This window comes from Phallusia mammillata, chromosome 1 (assembly GCF_965637545.1).
Source record: "Phallusia mammillata chromosome 1, kaPhaMamm4.hap1.1, whole genome shotgun sequence".
Classification (NCBI taxonomy): domain Eukaryota; kingdom Metazoa; phylum Chordata; class Ascidiacea; order Phlebobranchia; family Ascidiidae; genus Phallusia; species Phallusia mammillata.
Genome location: NC_137252.1, coordinates 21,356,820 through 21,373,309, shown reverse-complemented (window position 1 = coordinate 21,373,309; position 16,490 = coordinate 21,356,820). Strand labels below are relative to the sequence as shown.

The window sequence follows — 16,490 nt, the reverse complement described above, 5'->3', positions numbered from 1 at the left end:
TGACGATTAGGGCGTTTAGGGTCTGGGTGAGGGTTTATAATAAAATTAACACTATAATTTAGTTTTAGATGTCCAGTTTGGGCTTAATATTCACATATGCGTTAAGAGTGGTACTAAACACTGTATGGTACTGCATGTTAACACTTGTAGAGAAAATTAGACCTGAAAGGCATCTGAAATTAAATTATAAAGTTATTTGTATCACAAACCCTCACCCTGACCCTAATAGCACTAACCATCAACATCTTAGTTGGTTTTTGTTAGTAGATTGCGTATAGATTGCGTAGATTGCGTATTTTAGAGTGGCCCCTTTTTTATTTGAGAGTACACAATACTCCCATCGTTTTCTCAAATCTCAATTCAAGTTGTCAATTTGATGGACAGCGTTCAAATTATTTGCACCATTTGATATCAACTACAAGTTTAACACAACTTGTTTATTATCAGATATGTTTTTCAAGTGATCTGCTACATAATTTTTCGGCATTAAATTCAAGCACCGCTGGTTTAACTTTAACCCAATGAACAGTTGAACACCCAAAAAAATTATTAATTTTTTGACACTGATGCGCATGTTAGGATGTAGTACAATATACAATCCTGATTTCCTAATAAAGACTACTGTTTACGCAAGTCACTTAAACGGGTTTACATCTTTTTAGTCAGTCCTTTTTTCTTTTCGTAAACAAATAAATAACATTTTATTTTACTTAATTTCTTACAAAGTCATTCCATTAAGGCTGAAAAATATATTTTGAAACACGATCGCAGAAGTTTGATTCATAACAAACAAAATCCCTTTAAAAATCACTGTTCAAAAATTGGCTGATGCAATTTGCAACACGCTTTTCATGGTTGCCGCATGGCGCTGTGTACGCATGAGCTCACATCGGACAAAGTTGGCTAAATACCGATAAGTGGCGTAAAGAACACATATTTTTAAGTTTGACGTTACATGGGAATAGAGTTAGAAATTAAATTAAAGTTTGGGAAACTGAGTTTTGTAGATAGTTTCTCTGTTATAAAAAAATCTCACCACCAATAGCTTAATCAAACTGTCAGAATTTCACAGATTTATTGGTAATCACCAGTGCTCTTTACGCTACCTACTGGTATTAAGATAACCTTCTCCGACTTTAAGTTCTCATGTAATATTTTTCCCCTTTCGTGAAACCCCCAAATACATTTTTTCAAATCATCCAGGATACAATCAGGTAACCATGTAGAAACCAGTAACCTGCTAGAATCAAACAATTTAAATGTTAAAAAGGGTCAAATGTGTAGCGGTCACGTGCTTTCAAACCATCATTTGGCATTTTGGTTGGGCTAACCATTAAGTAATGGAAAATTATAACTTTGCAAACATGACTTTTCGTTCCATGGAAATTATATGCTGCTTTTGCTACGTATGGTATTGAGCGGTGTAACTTTACTGTTCCATGTGTTCTCATGATTTAGTAACTATTGGAAGTAAGTTACATATTCAGTGTCGTTGTTCCCACCAATGATTTTAAAAGTAAATCATTTAAAATCATTGTTCCCACACTGTTACATGTTCCCGTCTTCCTGATATGTTCCAACAGCTTGACCATAAGATAGGCTGTGACGTAAAACAGGGTCTTTCGAAATAGTGGTGCAATCCATTGAAGTGCTGCATATCTTAGTAAGCGTTTAACATAAAACAAACTAATAACTGATGTGAGTAAAAGAAGGTACTGTTTTGCAATGATCGCAAGAAAAAAGAGTATCAGTTTAAAAGCCAATGTTTTATCGTTGATCTTTCTCTTTTCCATTGTGTTCTTACCTTGACATAAATGAGACTTGATGTGTGTTGCGTAACCAGAATAAAAGACAAGAACTAAATTATTCGTTTGTGGATCATGTCGGCTCTATGCAGCAAGGGTTAAGAATCGTAATACTGAACTTATTCGCTACTGCAGAGGACCGATACGAGCCACGAGAAGCAGAAGAAACAATAGGCTAATCTTCCGAGTAAAGAATAACATAGCCCAAGAAGCTCAGCTGACGCAGGAGAATATTTCGAAACCAATAGTCAGTCCAGGGCCTTGTTAATCATTGGGGGAAATGCGCACGCACATAGCCCCCGCAGATGTGTGATTAGCAATTCTGAAAAAGGATTCTTCCTGTTGAAAAAAATTTGGCCAAAATATAGGTTTAGCTTAGGCCCAATCAAACCTGTCGGCTACCAGTTGAGTTTCTTAATCAAATATCCAGTTTTGGTTTTAAGCTACCTACCTTCACACATGACAAGGAAAATTGTTGAATGGAAGAGTCACTTACCAGTTGCCACAAATACCATCGAGCTTCAAAAAGTTTGTAAGGTATCCATCGCCTGCACTAGTGAGTCCAACTGTGGCCAAAAAAGCTCAAAAACGTATTGGCGATTAGATTTCGACCTGCCCACTCCTAGTTTGTTTCATGAAATTTTAGCTGCAACGCCGGTTACAATGGGGTAACGCTGAAAGCAGAAAAACGGTAGGCGTATTGCAAAAAACAGGTAGGCCTAGCCTAACTGACATTAAAAACAGAAAATACGGAAAACGTGAAATGTTGTGCATTTCTAAAATGGGGAAAGATTAATCTAGGAAAACGGTATGAATGAAACTTTTTGCCCGCCTGATATTAAAATGGAAAAAGGCTGTTTTTGATTCGACATTGGAATCTAAATTTCATTTCATTCTACATTTGATTCTGTTTTCCTGTGCGATTGTTCCCATGCTGTTAAACAAGAATACAATTGACGAAAGTTAAGGTTCTGGATTATGCTTGAGGCGTTTAAGAAGTTGAAGCAAGCAAGACGAGAGCTGAACAAAAACAATTGTTTGCGCAGTGATTTTGACCATTTATTTAAGAAAGACTAAATAGTACCACCCGAGAGACTAAATAATGTCAATCGGACAAGTTTTATGATGTTTTGTGATAGTTACTGAACACTCTACAGACCGCGATCTCCAGTTATCGCCTTGAAAGACCCGACAAAAAATTTGAAAGGAAAAAGGTGACTTTGTTGCTTTAATACTGAACTGTAGTTCCTACCGGTTATCCTTTTTTGTGTAACACACGACTGGATGTTTAGTTTTATTGCCACTATGACATCACATTTATTAGGTACGAAACAAAGACTTGTCGCTTTAATTCGAGATATGGAGCTCACATGGCTTACATATACCTTCGAAAGCAATTTTGTAATCCACTTTGTCAAAAAGTTATAACATTAGAATACTTCTTCAGTCCTTCAAATAAAAATTCTGTTTTTTGTTGTTGTCTTAACAAACTTGTCTAAACTGAATAGGAACAAATTAACAAACCAACCAGGTCAAAAAAATTTAATGCGCAGAAGGACTAAAAGCACGTAATACAAAACGTGAAAAAGAAGCATGGACGAAAAAATCGCACACTAGTTCATGGAAAGCGCACCCAGCATTTAACGTGGCGTACTTCGTCCACCATCGGACAGTTCTTTGTGGGGGGCAGCAACCAGCAGTAACAAATTTCGACATTTTTTTGACGAACAGGTAGAAAGAAAACTAGGTAATTTGACGCAATATTCGGAAATTATAAAACCATTTTTTGTACTGGATTAAATTGCAGAAAACAACCAATCAAATGACATAGGCATATCAGCGTACAAATTATATTTTTAACAAAAGCAAGTTTCAGTAACTTAATAATTGTGAGATGCCGTTTTTTTGAAGAAATTCATACAAACAAGACGAAGAAGCATGGAAGGGCATAATTAGGAATTGCGAACAATGATCTCAGCATGCTTCTGGTAACAAATCATCGATGCTGTACAAAAAGTAAGCGGCACGTATGTGGGTTGGCAAATTGTCACTTGTGTTTTTTAGTGTCTGGTTGTATTGTTGATATCTGTACAGGAAATGGGCCGACGTCGTGACAACAATACTTGAATATGAAAAGCTTAATAAATCGCGATGCAACGCATTAAGAAAAAATTACAAAATAGCACTCATTATTTGAGCACCAGATTTATAGCACACATTTATCCGAACTGTTTTTTCATTTGTTTGTGAGGTAAGGTATGAATTGACAATTAAAACGCAGTGGGGTAATATTAAATGAATGAAGCGATTTGACGGTAGCTATTTTGGTAAAGAGTGAAAGTCAAAAGATGAAAAAGACAATAACGACCAGGTGAGATGAGGAAAAAGAAGTAAGACAGAAAAAATTCATTTTCAATCACTTCACAGAGTGGGCAGTGCTTTCACTTGAATGGTCTTAAATGGGGAGTAAATACAAAATAGAAATACTTGATCATTAGAGCAAGACGTTGCAACTTCATCGTTTGGCACATGGCAACGTTTAATTGGAATACAACATACGGGCACTGCTCTCAACAATTTATGCACTACACACTGTGTTTCGAAATCAATAGAAATGAGAAAATAATGGTTTGACATTATAAAAAGTACTAGTAATAACTATAAGGCGTTCAATTGCAATAGAAGACCACAAAACGTAATAGAAAAATACTTGCTTTACAAAAACATTCGTACAAAATATGCCATCATGTTTTTGGTACATAAAATTTTGCGACATTTCCAAAATATGCATTTCGAGCACCAAGCAAAGAGGCATATATGTGCTTAGAAAAGTGGGATGTCTCAAAACGGCAAACGCAAGTCAAAACTGATTTGAAACATAATTTGATCACGCAAGGCCACGGGTTGTGTGGAGAAGAGACAAGAAAATAAAGGAGAAAAACGAGGGAAAAATATGCATGAAATACAATTTCATAAAATAGTCGATAAAAATGTCCTGAAACCAGTTAATATGAACTCGTACCAGTTAATTGAACTAGAAGTGGCTTTGCTTCTTCACTCTGTTCCATGCTTCAACCTCACCTAATGATTTGTGTCAGTTTGTGCATTGTGAAACATAAACCTAAGGGTGCATGTTGTTGCCCAAACTTGCTCCTGTCGAATAAGCAGTATTTTCCATGACATGTCCTTGCATGGACGACAACATCTCCTGGTTCATGTAGTTTTGTCTTTGGTTATGGTATCCACTCATGCCTGCTTCTTGTGACATCACATCTGGTTTTTGAAAAAAAGGATACAAATAAATATCAATATTGAGAGTTGCCTTGTTTGTTGTTGTTACAACATTTCTTTCTTTTATTTAGTGTCACAGCTGTCTAACCTGTTAGTGTTATGTGACATTACTGAATGCCTAAATAACATTTTGAGAATAAGCTCTTTCATTGCATAAAACTGTCAATTATATTTCATTCCAGTGTTTGATTTGTCTCACTTTGAATCTATTCAAAAGTGAGAATTTCAATAAACCTGTTTTCTTAGGTTTTACTTAGTCTTTGCACAATACCCAAACCTTCCATTCTGTCTCAGATTAGTGATGGGACGATACCAGGTTTTGAAGCGAGTACCGATACCGAGTACGAGTACCACATGTATATACCTTCGATACCGAGTACCGAGTACGTAAGTGTAGTGTTGTACTTAGTTGTACATCACTGGCTAATTTTTCTGCCATGGTAAGGGTCAGGCGTGCACACACACATGAAGAAAAATGTAATCTCCACGTGATAGAGAAAAAGCTGGCGGAACGTTTTTCCAATTTTGTGCTGTCCGAAGCAAATATCGGCATAAAGTTGCCCGTATTCTTATGGTGTAAATCGGCCTTCGGTACTCGCACGTTGGTGTCGAAAACTGAGACAAAATATTTCGATACCGAGTACGAGTATCGATACCACTGAAATCGTTCGATACCATCGATACCGAGTACCGGGTACCCATCCCATCACTATCTCAGATAAACAACAGATAAGTTGAGAATTGTAATGCAAAACTATTCATTTTCTACAAAACCCAACTGGTAGTTATTTTTAGCAGGTACTTTGCGGCATTGTAGCTAAGCACTTGGTTTAAACCCAAGCTTGTTTATATGGGTTCTGTGCCATAGGCGTCGATTTTTTGGCATGGATTTTCATTTGTGGGGTGGCAAAATTTAATCAAGTGGTTCCTTACGTCATCAAACTACACTACGATACACGTTAAGTGTAGATGGCATTTCGCGGAAACGCAATCTTGCTTAACTTGGACGTAACACCTCTGAAAGTCACATCACAAAGCATTTATCTAGTTGTTGAATTATGATGTCACAATGCGCTAGTGATGTAATCACAGCAGCATACTGGTAGTAGTGGCAGGAAAAGTGTATCCCGTGCTGGGTAGCGTTGTTTATCCATAAAAAGTAGTGTGGTTCAAAAGGTAACATAACGCACAAAACGCAAACGTGGCTTGTAATACTTTAACAGGGATCTGTAAATCAATTTTGCAAAAGTATCTAATTGGCATTACAGTTTCGAGACGAAATTTGGGCACATGGGTGGCCGTTGCAATTATATTTCCCGCACATGGAAATGGAACACTATGTAACAATATAATCCCCAACTGCCAATTAACATCCAGAAAACATAAAACGTGAAAATTGCCATTGTTACGTTATAAGTCTTGTTATCAAACTTGATAAAAATCACTGAAGCGAGTAGCGCAAAATGGGTTTTCCCCATGCGTTGTTTAAAAACAAAAGAAATTTTGATTTGCACTTGCTCGAAATATACTGACCATTAAAAACAGCGCATGTGAATGGAAGAAACGCATATCTGTAATGCACGATTATTAATACGGCCAGGCAATTTCTGGGGTGGCAGCATAGCTATTTTATAATGGCTGCCACCCCAGAGATTTTGAGTGGGGTGGCCGCCACCCCTGCCACCCCGGGAATCGACGCCTATGTTCTGTGCATCACTTTTTAAGAGCACTACATGTTTCGTCCCAAAGCCTCCATGTTTCTGCAAGCATTTTGTGACACAGATTTAAATCAGACCAATAGCATTGCATAAGTCAATTTTTCAGATTTTAGTTCAAATATTTTTTTGTTACCTTGATGTGTTGAATATGATTTCACAGCTTGTGGATAAGGAGTAGTGGGATGGTCAATCGGCAGGGGAGTAGGTGGTTGCTGTTGATGATAACTTGGGTGAGGGTTGGAGTAAGATGCCCCACTGTTGGAAGGACCCATGTTACTCACACTACGTGGTCGCTTGTTCTGCTAAGAGTAGGTATTTTAACAAAGTGCATAGTGTAAACTGTAAAGCAGGGGTTCCCAACCGGTGGTACGCGTACCACTAGTGGTACGCGAAGGGTTTCCAGGTGGTACGCGAGTAACTTCTGTTTTGTTCACAAAAACCTCAATTTGCAACTTTATATTTTGTTTGTCTGGTTTTGTTTACAAAAAAAAAACAGTCCCCAGGCCTATTGTCATTGTTACGTAACTATTCCTGTTGTTTCGTATCATTACGATCATCTTCAAAATACAGGTCATGTCAATTCTCAACAAAAAGCATAGTTGCTACTTGCTATGAAAAGCCGAACAACGCTGCGGCACAGTGGGCGTTAATTATGTCTAATGATTGCTCTTGATAGATATATCTACTGTTTTGGTGCTTAAGATAGCGTTGAATGAAATATGATTCAAACAAATTAGTTGTTCTGCAAGAAGTGGTACCATAGAGCAGCGGTTCCCAAACTGGGGTTCGCGGTCCTTTAGGGGTCCGTGAGGCAATTTTGGGGGGACCGCGAAGCGGTTGAAATAATTCTATAATCTTATTTGGCGTCAGTTTGTGCCACTAAATAAGTTTAAATCAAAGTAGAATTGAGAATCGACTGTCTCCATTGCTAAACAATGGCTTTTATTGAATGACAACTATCAAAAATGCAATTGTTGGCGCACAATCGTAATGTTTTTGTCCTGTTTGTGATGTCACATGCTGTCTTTGAATGATTGTTATGCGCAATTTTGCATAACTAGCTAGAATCCTGCAATCAACTTTCGTTTTTATGAAATACACATTTAGGCTTAAGGACCGCGAGCCCTCGAAATAATGGCAAAGGGACCGTTTTTAAAAAAAATAAGAAAAAGTTTGGGAACCACTGCCATAGAGCACTGTAGAGCACATTAGTGCTCTATGGTGGTACGCGTGGCAGTGCAGAGCGTCCAGGTGGTACGGGATCGTAAAAAGGTTGGGAACCCCTGCTGTAAAGGATATGATCATCTTAGTCAATGATCACACAAAAAATATAGAAAGGTGGCTTTCCTATATGTATTACATCCTATTTAATGTGTATGCACCATTTTTTAAACTTACAATGTAAAGGACATTGTAATCTGCAAATTGGTAAAGTTTTAAACCATTGGTTCTCAACCAGGGCCCATGGCCCCCAGACCTGATAACCATAGTTCACATGCTACCCAAATTTTAGCCAATTCCGACACCGTTTTATAAACTTACCCATTTTAGGGGACTAGTAGGGTAACTAATGTTTGACAGTAAACTAAACAAATATCAAACCTCAATGACTCAATCAATAGTACTGCAAAATTTCAGCCCAATCTGCCAATGTTTAAAATTTTGACCACTAGAGGTGTTTTGAGCAATAACCGTTAATGCTAGGGACGTTAATAACCCTGCCATGGCACAAAAACGTCCACCAAGCAACCCACCAACCAGTAACATACAACTGGTTGCCCTTGTAACACTATTGCGCCACAGTATTCTTTCGTTTGTGGTGCCCAGTAACATACGTTTTACGCTTTGGGGGCTTGTGGGGTAAATGTTGGGGCTACAGGGTTGAACACAACAATCGACACCTATAAATGTCATACTCTACAACATAGGTGGGCAACCTTTTTGCATGCGCGGGTCAAAAAGTAGTGATATATTGCGGCGGCGGGCCGCAACCATATGTTCATGCGATAACATAGCAGGGCTAGCCACACCAAACACACAATGATGTTGTCTTTGTACGTAACAATGCCTCTTCTTAGTATTAAACTAATAACTATCAACGTTTAATGTAACAACCATTTGGTATAAAAATGGGCTTTAACACATACATTCCGTCCGGCCGATCAAAATAAAATACGAGTCGCGGGCCGCTCAAAAATTGCTCGCGGGCCGGATGCGGGCCGTAGGTTGCCCACCCCTGCTCTACAAGCTATCCAAATTTCAGCCAATTCCGACATTGTTTATAAACTCACCCATTTTAGGAGGCTAGTGGGGAAATACTAGAGTTATCTGGACAAACAAAGTGGGATGCACATCTACATAGCTATATCTACCATCTGTGTAAGTTTCAGCCAATTAATCAAACATTTGATGGCGAAACAAGTCGGACAAACTTTGGGAAGAAAAATACCCATTTTAGGGGGCTAGCGGGGTAAATACTGGGGTTGTCAACAAAAACGAAGTGGTATGCACATCTACATAACTATATCTACCATCTGTGTAAATTTCATCCAAATCTATTAAACATTTGGCGGAAAAATGAGTCGGACAAACTTTAGGCAAAAAATAACCCATTTTAGGGGGCTGGCGGGGTAAATACTGGGGTTATCAACAAAAACAAAGTGGGATGCACATCTACATACCTATATCTACCATCTATGTAAATTTCATCCAAATCCATCAAACATTTGATGGAAAAACGAGTTGGGCAAACTTAGGGAAGAAAAAAAATAAAGAAAAAAACAACAAAACAATTTAAGTAAAATCATTATGGGTCCCCTTCAGGGAAGGGGACCCATAATAAACAAAGGAACAGTATATAAATATAAATCAGTCCTAACCATATGACTTCCTTCAGGTGTATTTGGCATTTGCATGTTCGATGCCGATTTTTCCTCTTCCCTCCTTTTGATACAAGCTGCTTTAGGATTTAAGTTTCGTTCTAAAATAAACATTGCAACATGAGCATGTTGGTATAACATTAAATTTCATACATTAACAAAAAATTCCAAGCTATAAAGTGGATTATAAATAAAAAGTTTTTAAACAATCTATGACAAAGAAGCAACAGATAGGACAATTATGTGACCATGTCATGAAACATATCATAGAAACGTACAGAGACAAGCCACAGGGGAGAATTAAAAAAAGAGGTGAATGAAAACAAGTAGAGTGAAATGAAAAAGTTACCAACCTCTGACTTCATGTTCTAAAGCCAGTATAACTTGTACTGCATGATGTAGAATAGTGAGTTTTGTTTGTGGTTTGTCATGATTCATGTGAATTTGAACCATGTGTCCTAACTCCTTGAATGCTTCATTAATATCCCGCACCCTCAGCCTCTCCCTTGCGTTGTTTGCCATTCGCCGTTCTTTTTCCCGTTTCTCCCGTTCCTCAGCAGGAAGGTCATCATCTTCTTTGGCAGTACCACTGAGACTATATACAAAGATTGAAGTAAGACACTACAATATTTTGGATAAATTTCACGTTTTGTGAAAGAAAGCTAAAAAACATTCATCTCAAAATCAGTAAACACTGGGCTGCAGTCAAAGTAAGTCCACAAGGATTTGCTCTGTTAAGACAAAAAAACTCGGGCCTTTCACCAAATCAGCATCTTTAATGTGCATGTTCTGAATGGTCAATGTTTTTTAAGGCAGGCTTATACACTTGCATTGACAATGGTGATGATAATTTACCTTCGTTTGCGACCACCAACTTTTTCATCGCTGTCATCAGGATTTACAGATTGTTGTTTAATAGGTGCATCTCCACGAACCTTTTAAGGAATGAAAACATTTTAATTTGCAGATAGTGCACACTGTTTCTACCCATAAGGTCATCAGTACAGCTGGTAAAACAGTATGCACAGATTGCAGATGATCATGTATTCGATCTATGCTTTAATATGTAAACACTTTGGTTATAATCACTACTTTAAACAAGATCGCTTGGAATTGTTTTTTGAAAGTAGAAATTCATACCTTTTTAGTTAATCTGGAGGTGCCAGCAGAAGATGCGCCAACTTTGGATTTACCTTCTGATTCCTTTTCTTTTTTTACCGTTGAATTTGAAATCTGTTCTTCGCCATTGATTGCTACAATTTAAGTTTACATCACTCTTAAACTCTTATACAGGTATTGACAGACTACAAAAAGCTGGTCTGTTTGTTTTACAACATAATAGTTACATATTTACACTATTTAAGCAAACTGAGACTACTACCACAATTCACCCATAATTACAAAGGTTTTATTACAGAGGAATCATTAAAAAAATAGTTTGCCTACTTTTGGATTTTGCGGTTAACGAATGCTGGTCATTGCTTGTTGATGAAATATTTGAAGTTTGTAAGTTACACATCGACATTTGACCACTACTTCCAGAACCAAGACTTGAGTTAGTCGGGCTGACCTGTAACATTACATGGAAGAAATTTAAAAAAATGTAACTTCGAGCGACAACATTTGCTAACCAATTGTAAAACCACTTTGAAAAGAACATTTTACTGTTTTTAGACTTAAAGGATAAGTACTGACCCTATTAAATCAAATCAAATAGATGGTACATCACTGTATCTACCAGCTGAAAACGTTTCATGCCAATTAACAAACTAGTTTGTAGTATTGTTTATGATTAGAAACATGCACTGCTTCTTAATACAATCCGATTAGAGCAAATGTTCAAACAAAACAATAAACTCATCACCTAACTTTAAAAGCACACATAGTCGCCTGGTTTAACATCTGTAACTAATGTGCCAAAAAAACATAGCATCAGCACATGTACAGCTGCTAGCTACACCGATTTTCATAAAACACTACCTAGACTAGAACAAGTGATGCAAGTGGTTGGAATACAAACACTAGAAGGTCATGTATATGACACTCTACCATAAGTATTGCCTCTTAAGTAACAATACTATTCCTGAAGATTAAAAATTACTTCAAAGATGTTGTGTACAGCAATTGAACAAAATTTAGCAAAGCAAATTTAACATGATATTTAAACATTTATTTTCAACTAAGCAAGTTCTAAAATCCAGTTGTTATGCAAATGAAAAAAATGACCCAACATGGCAACTGGTAGACACTTTTTTCAAAAAAAATTGAAAAAGCAGGCTAGATATGTAATCAAGTATATCTGTTGATAAAAAAACAAAAAGTAAAGCAATCATACCACAGGCTGAGTTGCAGTGTTTGAAAATAATTGGTCACCATCAGTAGAATTCCAATCTTGTTGGTTTGTGTAGTTTTGAGGTTCAATTACATTCATGACATCATCCAAGCTCTAAAACATAGAACATTGTATACCAAATACCATTAAAATAGCTCTTAAATTGAGTATTCAAAATCAACAGACCAAAACTAGTATGATATGAGGTTTTAGAACTATACATCAGTGGACTATTCTCTGTTCTTTAAAATATAAATGTCCTTTCACAACTTTGAAAAATGGTAAACCTCTATGACAAAAGCTGTTAGTTGTAGGCGTTTGTTAGTTTTCACAATTCTGATTATTTTTGATAGTTTCGCAAATCCGATTATTGTTTGCTGTGAGAAGATTTTGATTAACTTTAAGCATCAAAACCAGAGATACTCAGTACATGTACTTGGGAATTAAAATGGGAACTTCAATTATATGGTTCAGTCTAGTCAATGTTGTATTAACAAAATCATATATTATAGATTCCATACATTTTTTGTCACTTTTTCCATAATTATACATCAGTGCTATATAGAACGAAGAAATACACCCACCGGTGGTAAAGTCCCATCCCAAGTAGCTACTGCAGATTGTGGTCCTTGACTTGAACCCCGACCATGGGATGCTGAATACTGTATATATTCAACAAATGTACATCAGTAAAACTTACCATGTTTGCAAATTCTCTATGGAAATCAATTTATTTATTTTTTATAACCATTGGGCAAAAATAGAAAAATTTTAACTTTACTGAAGTTTTCAAACTTTATTGCATACATTTTTGTATAAATTTGGTAAAACCCTTAAGTCTATTTCAACATAAATTAAAGGTAGAAACAGGAAAAACAATTCAACATATACACATGATGCTATAAGCACTTACAGAAGATGCATACTGGTCATGAGGAGAGTCATGGTTAGGATGGGAGTATGGGGTAGCAGGGTTAGCATAAGAGTAGGAGGAGTGATGGGCACCTGGTTGGTGAACAGATTGTTGGTAGCCCTGAGAAAGATAAGTTTTTTTTATTTGGAAAAAAATGTTAATGTTAAGTATTGGCTGCATTAGAAAACCCCACAAACGAACCATAGGTTCAGTTGAAGAAGAGCCATAACTTGATTGCCTGCCATCTGAAAGTTGATACAGCCATTCTTGACTACTTCCACCTTGTAACAAAATGCAGGTGTTAATGTCAGAGCAAGTAGGATGCATGATTGGCAACACCACCTAGAGCAGCATTTGTTTACTTTTTTACCCTTGCAAAACATTTAAAAAATGTATGTCCGAAGGAAAAAAAACATAAACCATGTTTTTCTCATATATGGACATTTAGTTTACCATAAACAACTGAATATGTTAATTTCAAGGGTTGTGAGTAAACAATTGCCTCAGCTTGTAACACATAATGTAATGATAGAGATTTCTCACTAAAGGTTGAAAAACACTGACTTGCATATAATTTACAATTTTGCAAAAAAACAACACTTTTTTCGAGCAGTGTAACTTTTCCATTTCTTGACAACAGACCTGGTGTTGTTGGAAAGTTGTAACCGGAGTAACTTTCTTCCCTTGGTGCAGGAGCATATCGTTTTGCAGCTAAAAAAATTTTGGTAAATTAATTAGGATCACATTAACTAAATCAATGGAAAATATGGTGTTTACAAAAAATAAGAAAAACAACAACAACCAGAAACTTACATGTAGTCATATCATGTTGCCTTCGTTTGTTTGAATAGGGATTATTATTATTGTTGCTGCTGTTAGGAGATGAACTGCTGGGTCGTTGAACATTTAACATTGCATTTGCCTGTCAATTTGTAATGTATTTATATCAACCAAGCAACAAATATACACACAAAATCTGAGAAAAAAGTAACAGAAGAATCAAGTTACCTACAGTTAAAAAAAAACGTTTAAGCGTGATGTAGCTTAAAAACAAAACTGAAAATGCCATGACTAAAAATAAATTGCAACAAAAATTACAAATGCCGTATTGTTGTTTGAAACGTCCTACTATGAACCACATACGTACAATAGTTTTTTTTCTGGTCGCGGGGTAAATTAAAACAGCGACTCTCAAAGCCGCGTGCTTCGGAAAATAGAAGAGAACAAACGGGAGTAAAACGTCACCATCAGTCGCTCTATTCTACTGTGTGGTTGCTCGATCATGCGTAAACAAAGACGCGTTTGTTTCTTTATTGCTCCCAGCGCGGCACCATCTGTCTTGCGAGAGCCTCGCCGGAGTTTCTTACACAATTGTTCGATAAGACTACTACACGGCGATAAGAGCTATTTACTAATTCGTAAAACATTTTCTCGTCACAGCCAATAAACGTAGCCCTGAAAAGTGCGTTTAAATGCCCGAAAACCGAAAGTATATTTATACGCATGCCCAAAAAACTAGGTATTTTTATTTTTACACTGATTGCCCATGCGTAATAGCACGGCACGTGCCCCAAAACAAAAACTGCTGAATACAAAGTCTCGATTCACCACACACCCACGAAAACCTGGAAAAAACATAAAAACAGCTAATACGTTGTTCAATTACGGCCGGGTTGGTCAGACCTGATGTGCCGAGTGTAGCAAAAAGGTAGCTATTTTCTCGCGGGATGGTTTCCGGAATACCCGATGAAGAATGACAGTCTACACGTGCTAACAAAGCGACAAGAAAGTTGACCACGGGGTGCTCGTATTGTTACCATCAGCCCCAGTTTTTTCCAAAATGACAAAAGCTATTTGTATCGAATCGACCGTGTATGGTTACAAAAATTACAACTAAGCAGTTTGTTTATGAGCATACTAATGAGGTTTACAAACAAGTGCGGTTTAAACCCAATATCAATGAAAGTACATTTAAAGCTATGTAAACAAAAAGCAAGCAGATGGGACGCTTGTACTTTATAACTAAACTTGCATGTACTTACCGGTGTTTCAGATGAATATGGATATATTCCCGAATTTCCAGCTTGTTTACCTACGAATACGGGCAGCATTGCATTTCAATGACAAAAATAAGTTTACAACAATTTATTTCGTTTAACGTCGACTTGCTCAGGCAAGCAATGAAAAACTCTATGGTAGCCACATTGACAGGTGCAATGGAACAAAGTGAAGATTGCGCTGCGTCTCGGGGGAGACGCCTTTTCGAAACAGTTTGCACACTTTGAATATAGAATCTGCTTAAAAATATTTTGGGTTAACTTGCAAAAATAGTACAAAAAAGCCTTCATGCGTTATTAGAGAAGAACCAAATCTTAGTTCGAAATTCCGGATGTGCTTAAAGTATTAAATCGTATGCGTTTACAAGACCTTAATGATCGGGCAATCAAATGATTGCTGTTGAATCAAGACCATTTTTACCGTCACACAAATAGCTGTAGGGCATTAAATCGACAAGCCCGACGAAACCTAATACAAAGACGTGCGGCGTGTTATTATGTACGTTTCACACCTTCTAAGTGGCCTGCTTTGTGGGATGGGGAGAATTCAATGGTCGAAGCAAAGCGTTCGCACTTATTGCGCGATTGCTTGATGGGTGACTTATTTCTTGAGGTAATTAGGACGACGGTTCAGATTTCCGGAAGAGTGTCACAGTGTGTTAGAGCTAATCAAACATTGTCACTGCTAATACAAAACCAACTTCCAACAAAACCAGGATTTTCTAAGGCAGTGTATACAAAAAATGCACCACTGTAAAACTGTGGTTCAAAAGTACAGTATAATAAAAATCTCTATTACCTAAAATGTAAATTGAACTTGGTACAATGAACAAAAACCTGCAGAAACTCAAAAAAGCATGTTTGTGTATAAATAGAAGGAAAAAAAACAAAAAACTTACCACATGGACCTCCAGGTTGGCCAACAACCACATTTGGACTTCTCACTGAAACATTACTGACTGGATTGGGATACGACTGAAACAAAAATCAAATCGATGCTATAAGAAGATAAAACCACAAACAAAAGCACATTTAAACATTTTTTGGTGTTAAAATTGTAATACAGCACTACACATACAAATCATACGGGTAAATATACATCAACTTGGTGCAGTAAAAAAGTCACCAATGAACGTTTAGATAGGTTTAACATACATTTGGTGAAGTAAAGTTTCGACTTGAGCTCGGGGAGGGGTTCCAACCTGTAAGGGTAAAGCATCAGTAAATTAAATGTTTTGGATTGTTTGTACAGGTGGATGTTTTATTTGATATTGGATGTAAAAGGTACAAAGGGATGAAACAAAACACTTCAGAATTTATTTGATTATGAATGTTGGGAGTCATGAGTTAAGTTACTTACCTGGTTCCACAAATGGTTTGAAACCACTTGCAAGGGGATTGTTTTCAGGCGCACTTTTAGGAGAAAACATTTGTATTTAAACATGAACTAAGGAGCAAAAAAATCTGCATAAAAAGAATAATTTAAAGTGACCTT

General features: G+C 36.9%; 1 protein-coding gene across 2 annotated transcripts; it reads right to left on the bottom strand.

The window, feature by feature from the left end:
• Window positions 1-3,332: 3,332 nt before the first annotated feature.
• Window positions 3,333-16,490, bottom strand: LOC145226400 (uncharacterized). 2 transcript variants are annotated; one of them, XM_080092286.1, is made up of 17 exons: window positions 16,356-16,490; window positions 16,151-16,197; window positions 15,895-15,970; window positions 14,981-15,030; window positions 13,752-13,860; window positions 13,581-13,649; window positions 13,140-13,219; window positions 12,939-13,058; window positions 12,610-12,687; window positions 12,029-12,139; window positions 11,140-11,263; window positions 10,834-10,946; window positions 10,549-10,628; window positions 10,047-10,288; window positions 9,694-9,794; window positions 6,948-7,116; window positions 3,333-5,078 (listed from the first exon to the last, which is right to left on the bottom strand). In XM_080092286.1, exons 1-17 carry the CDS (start codon window positions 16,423-16,425, stop codon window positions 4,927-4,929), a joined length of 1,791 nt encoding a protein of 596 aa, XP_079948412.1. In that variant the 5' UTR covers window positions 16,426-16,490; the 3' UTR covers window positions 3,333-4,926. The 2 variants fall into 2 exon arrangements, with proteins under 2 accessions (XP_079948412.1, XP_079948413.1); XM_080092287.1 differs by having other exon boundaries at window positions 6,948-7,113.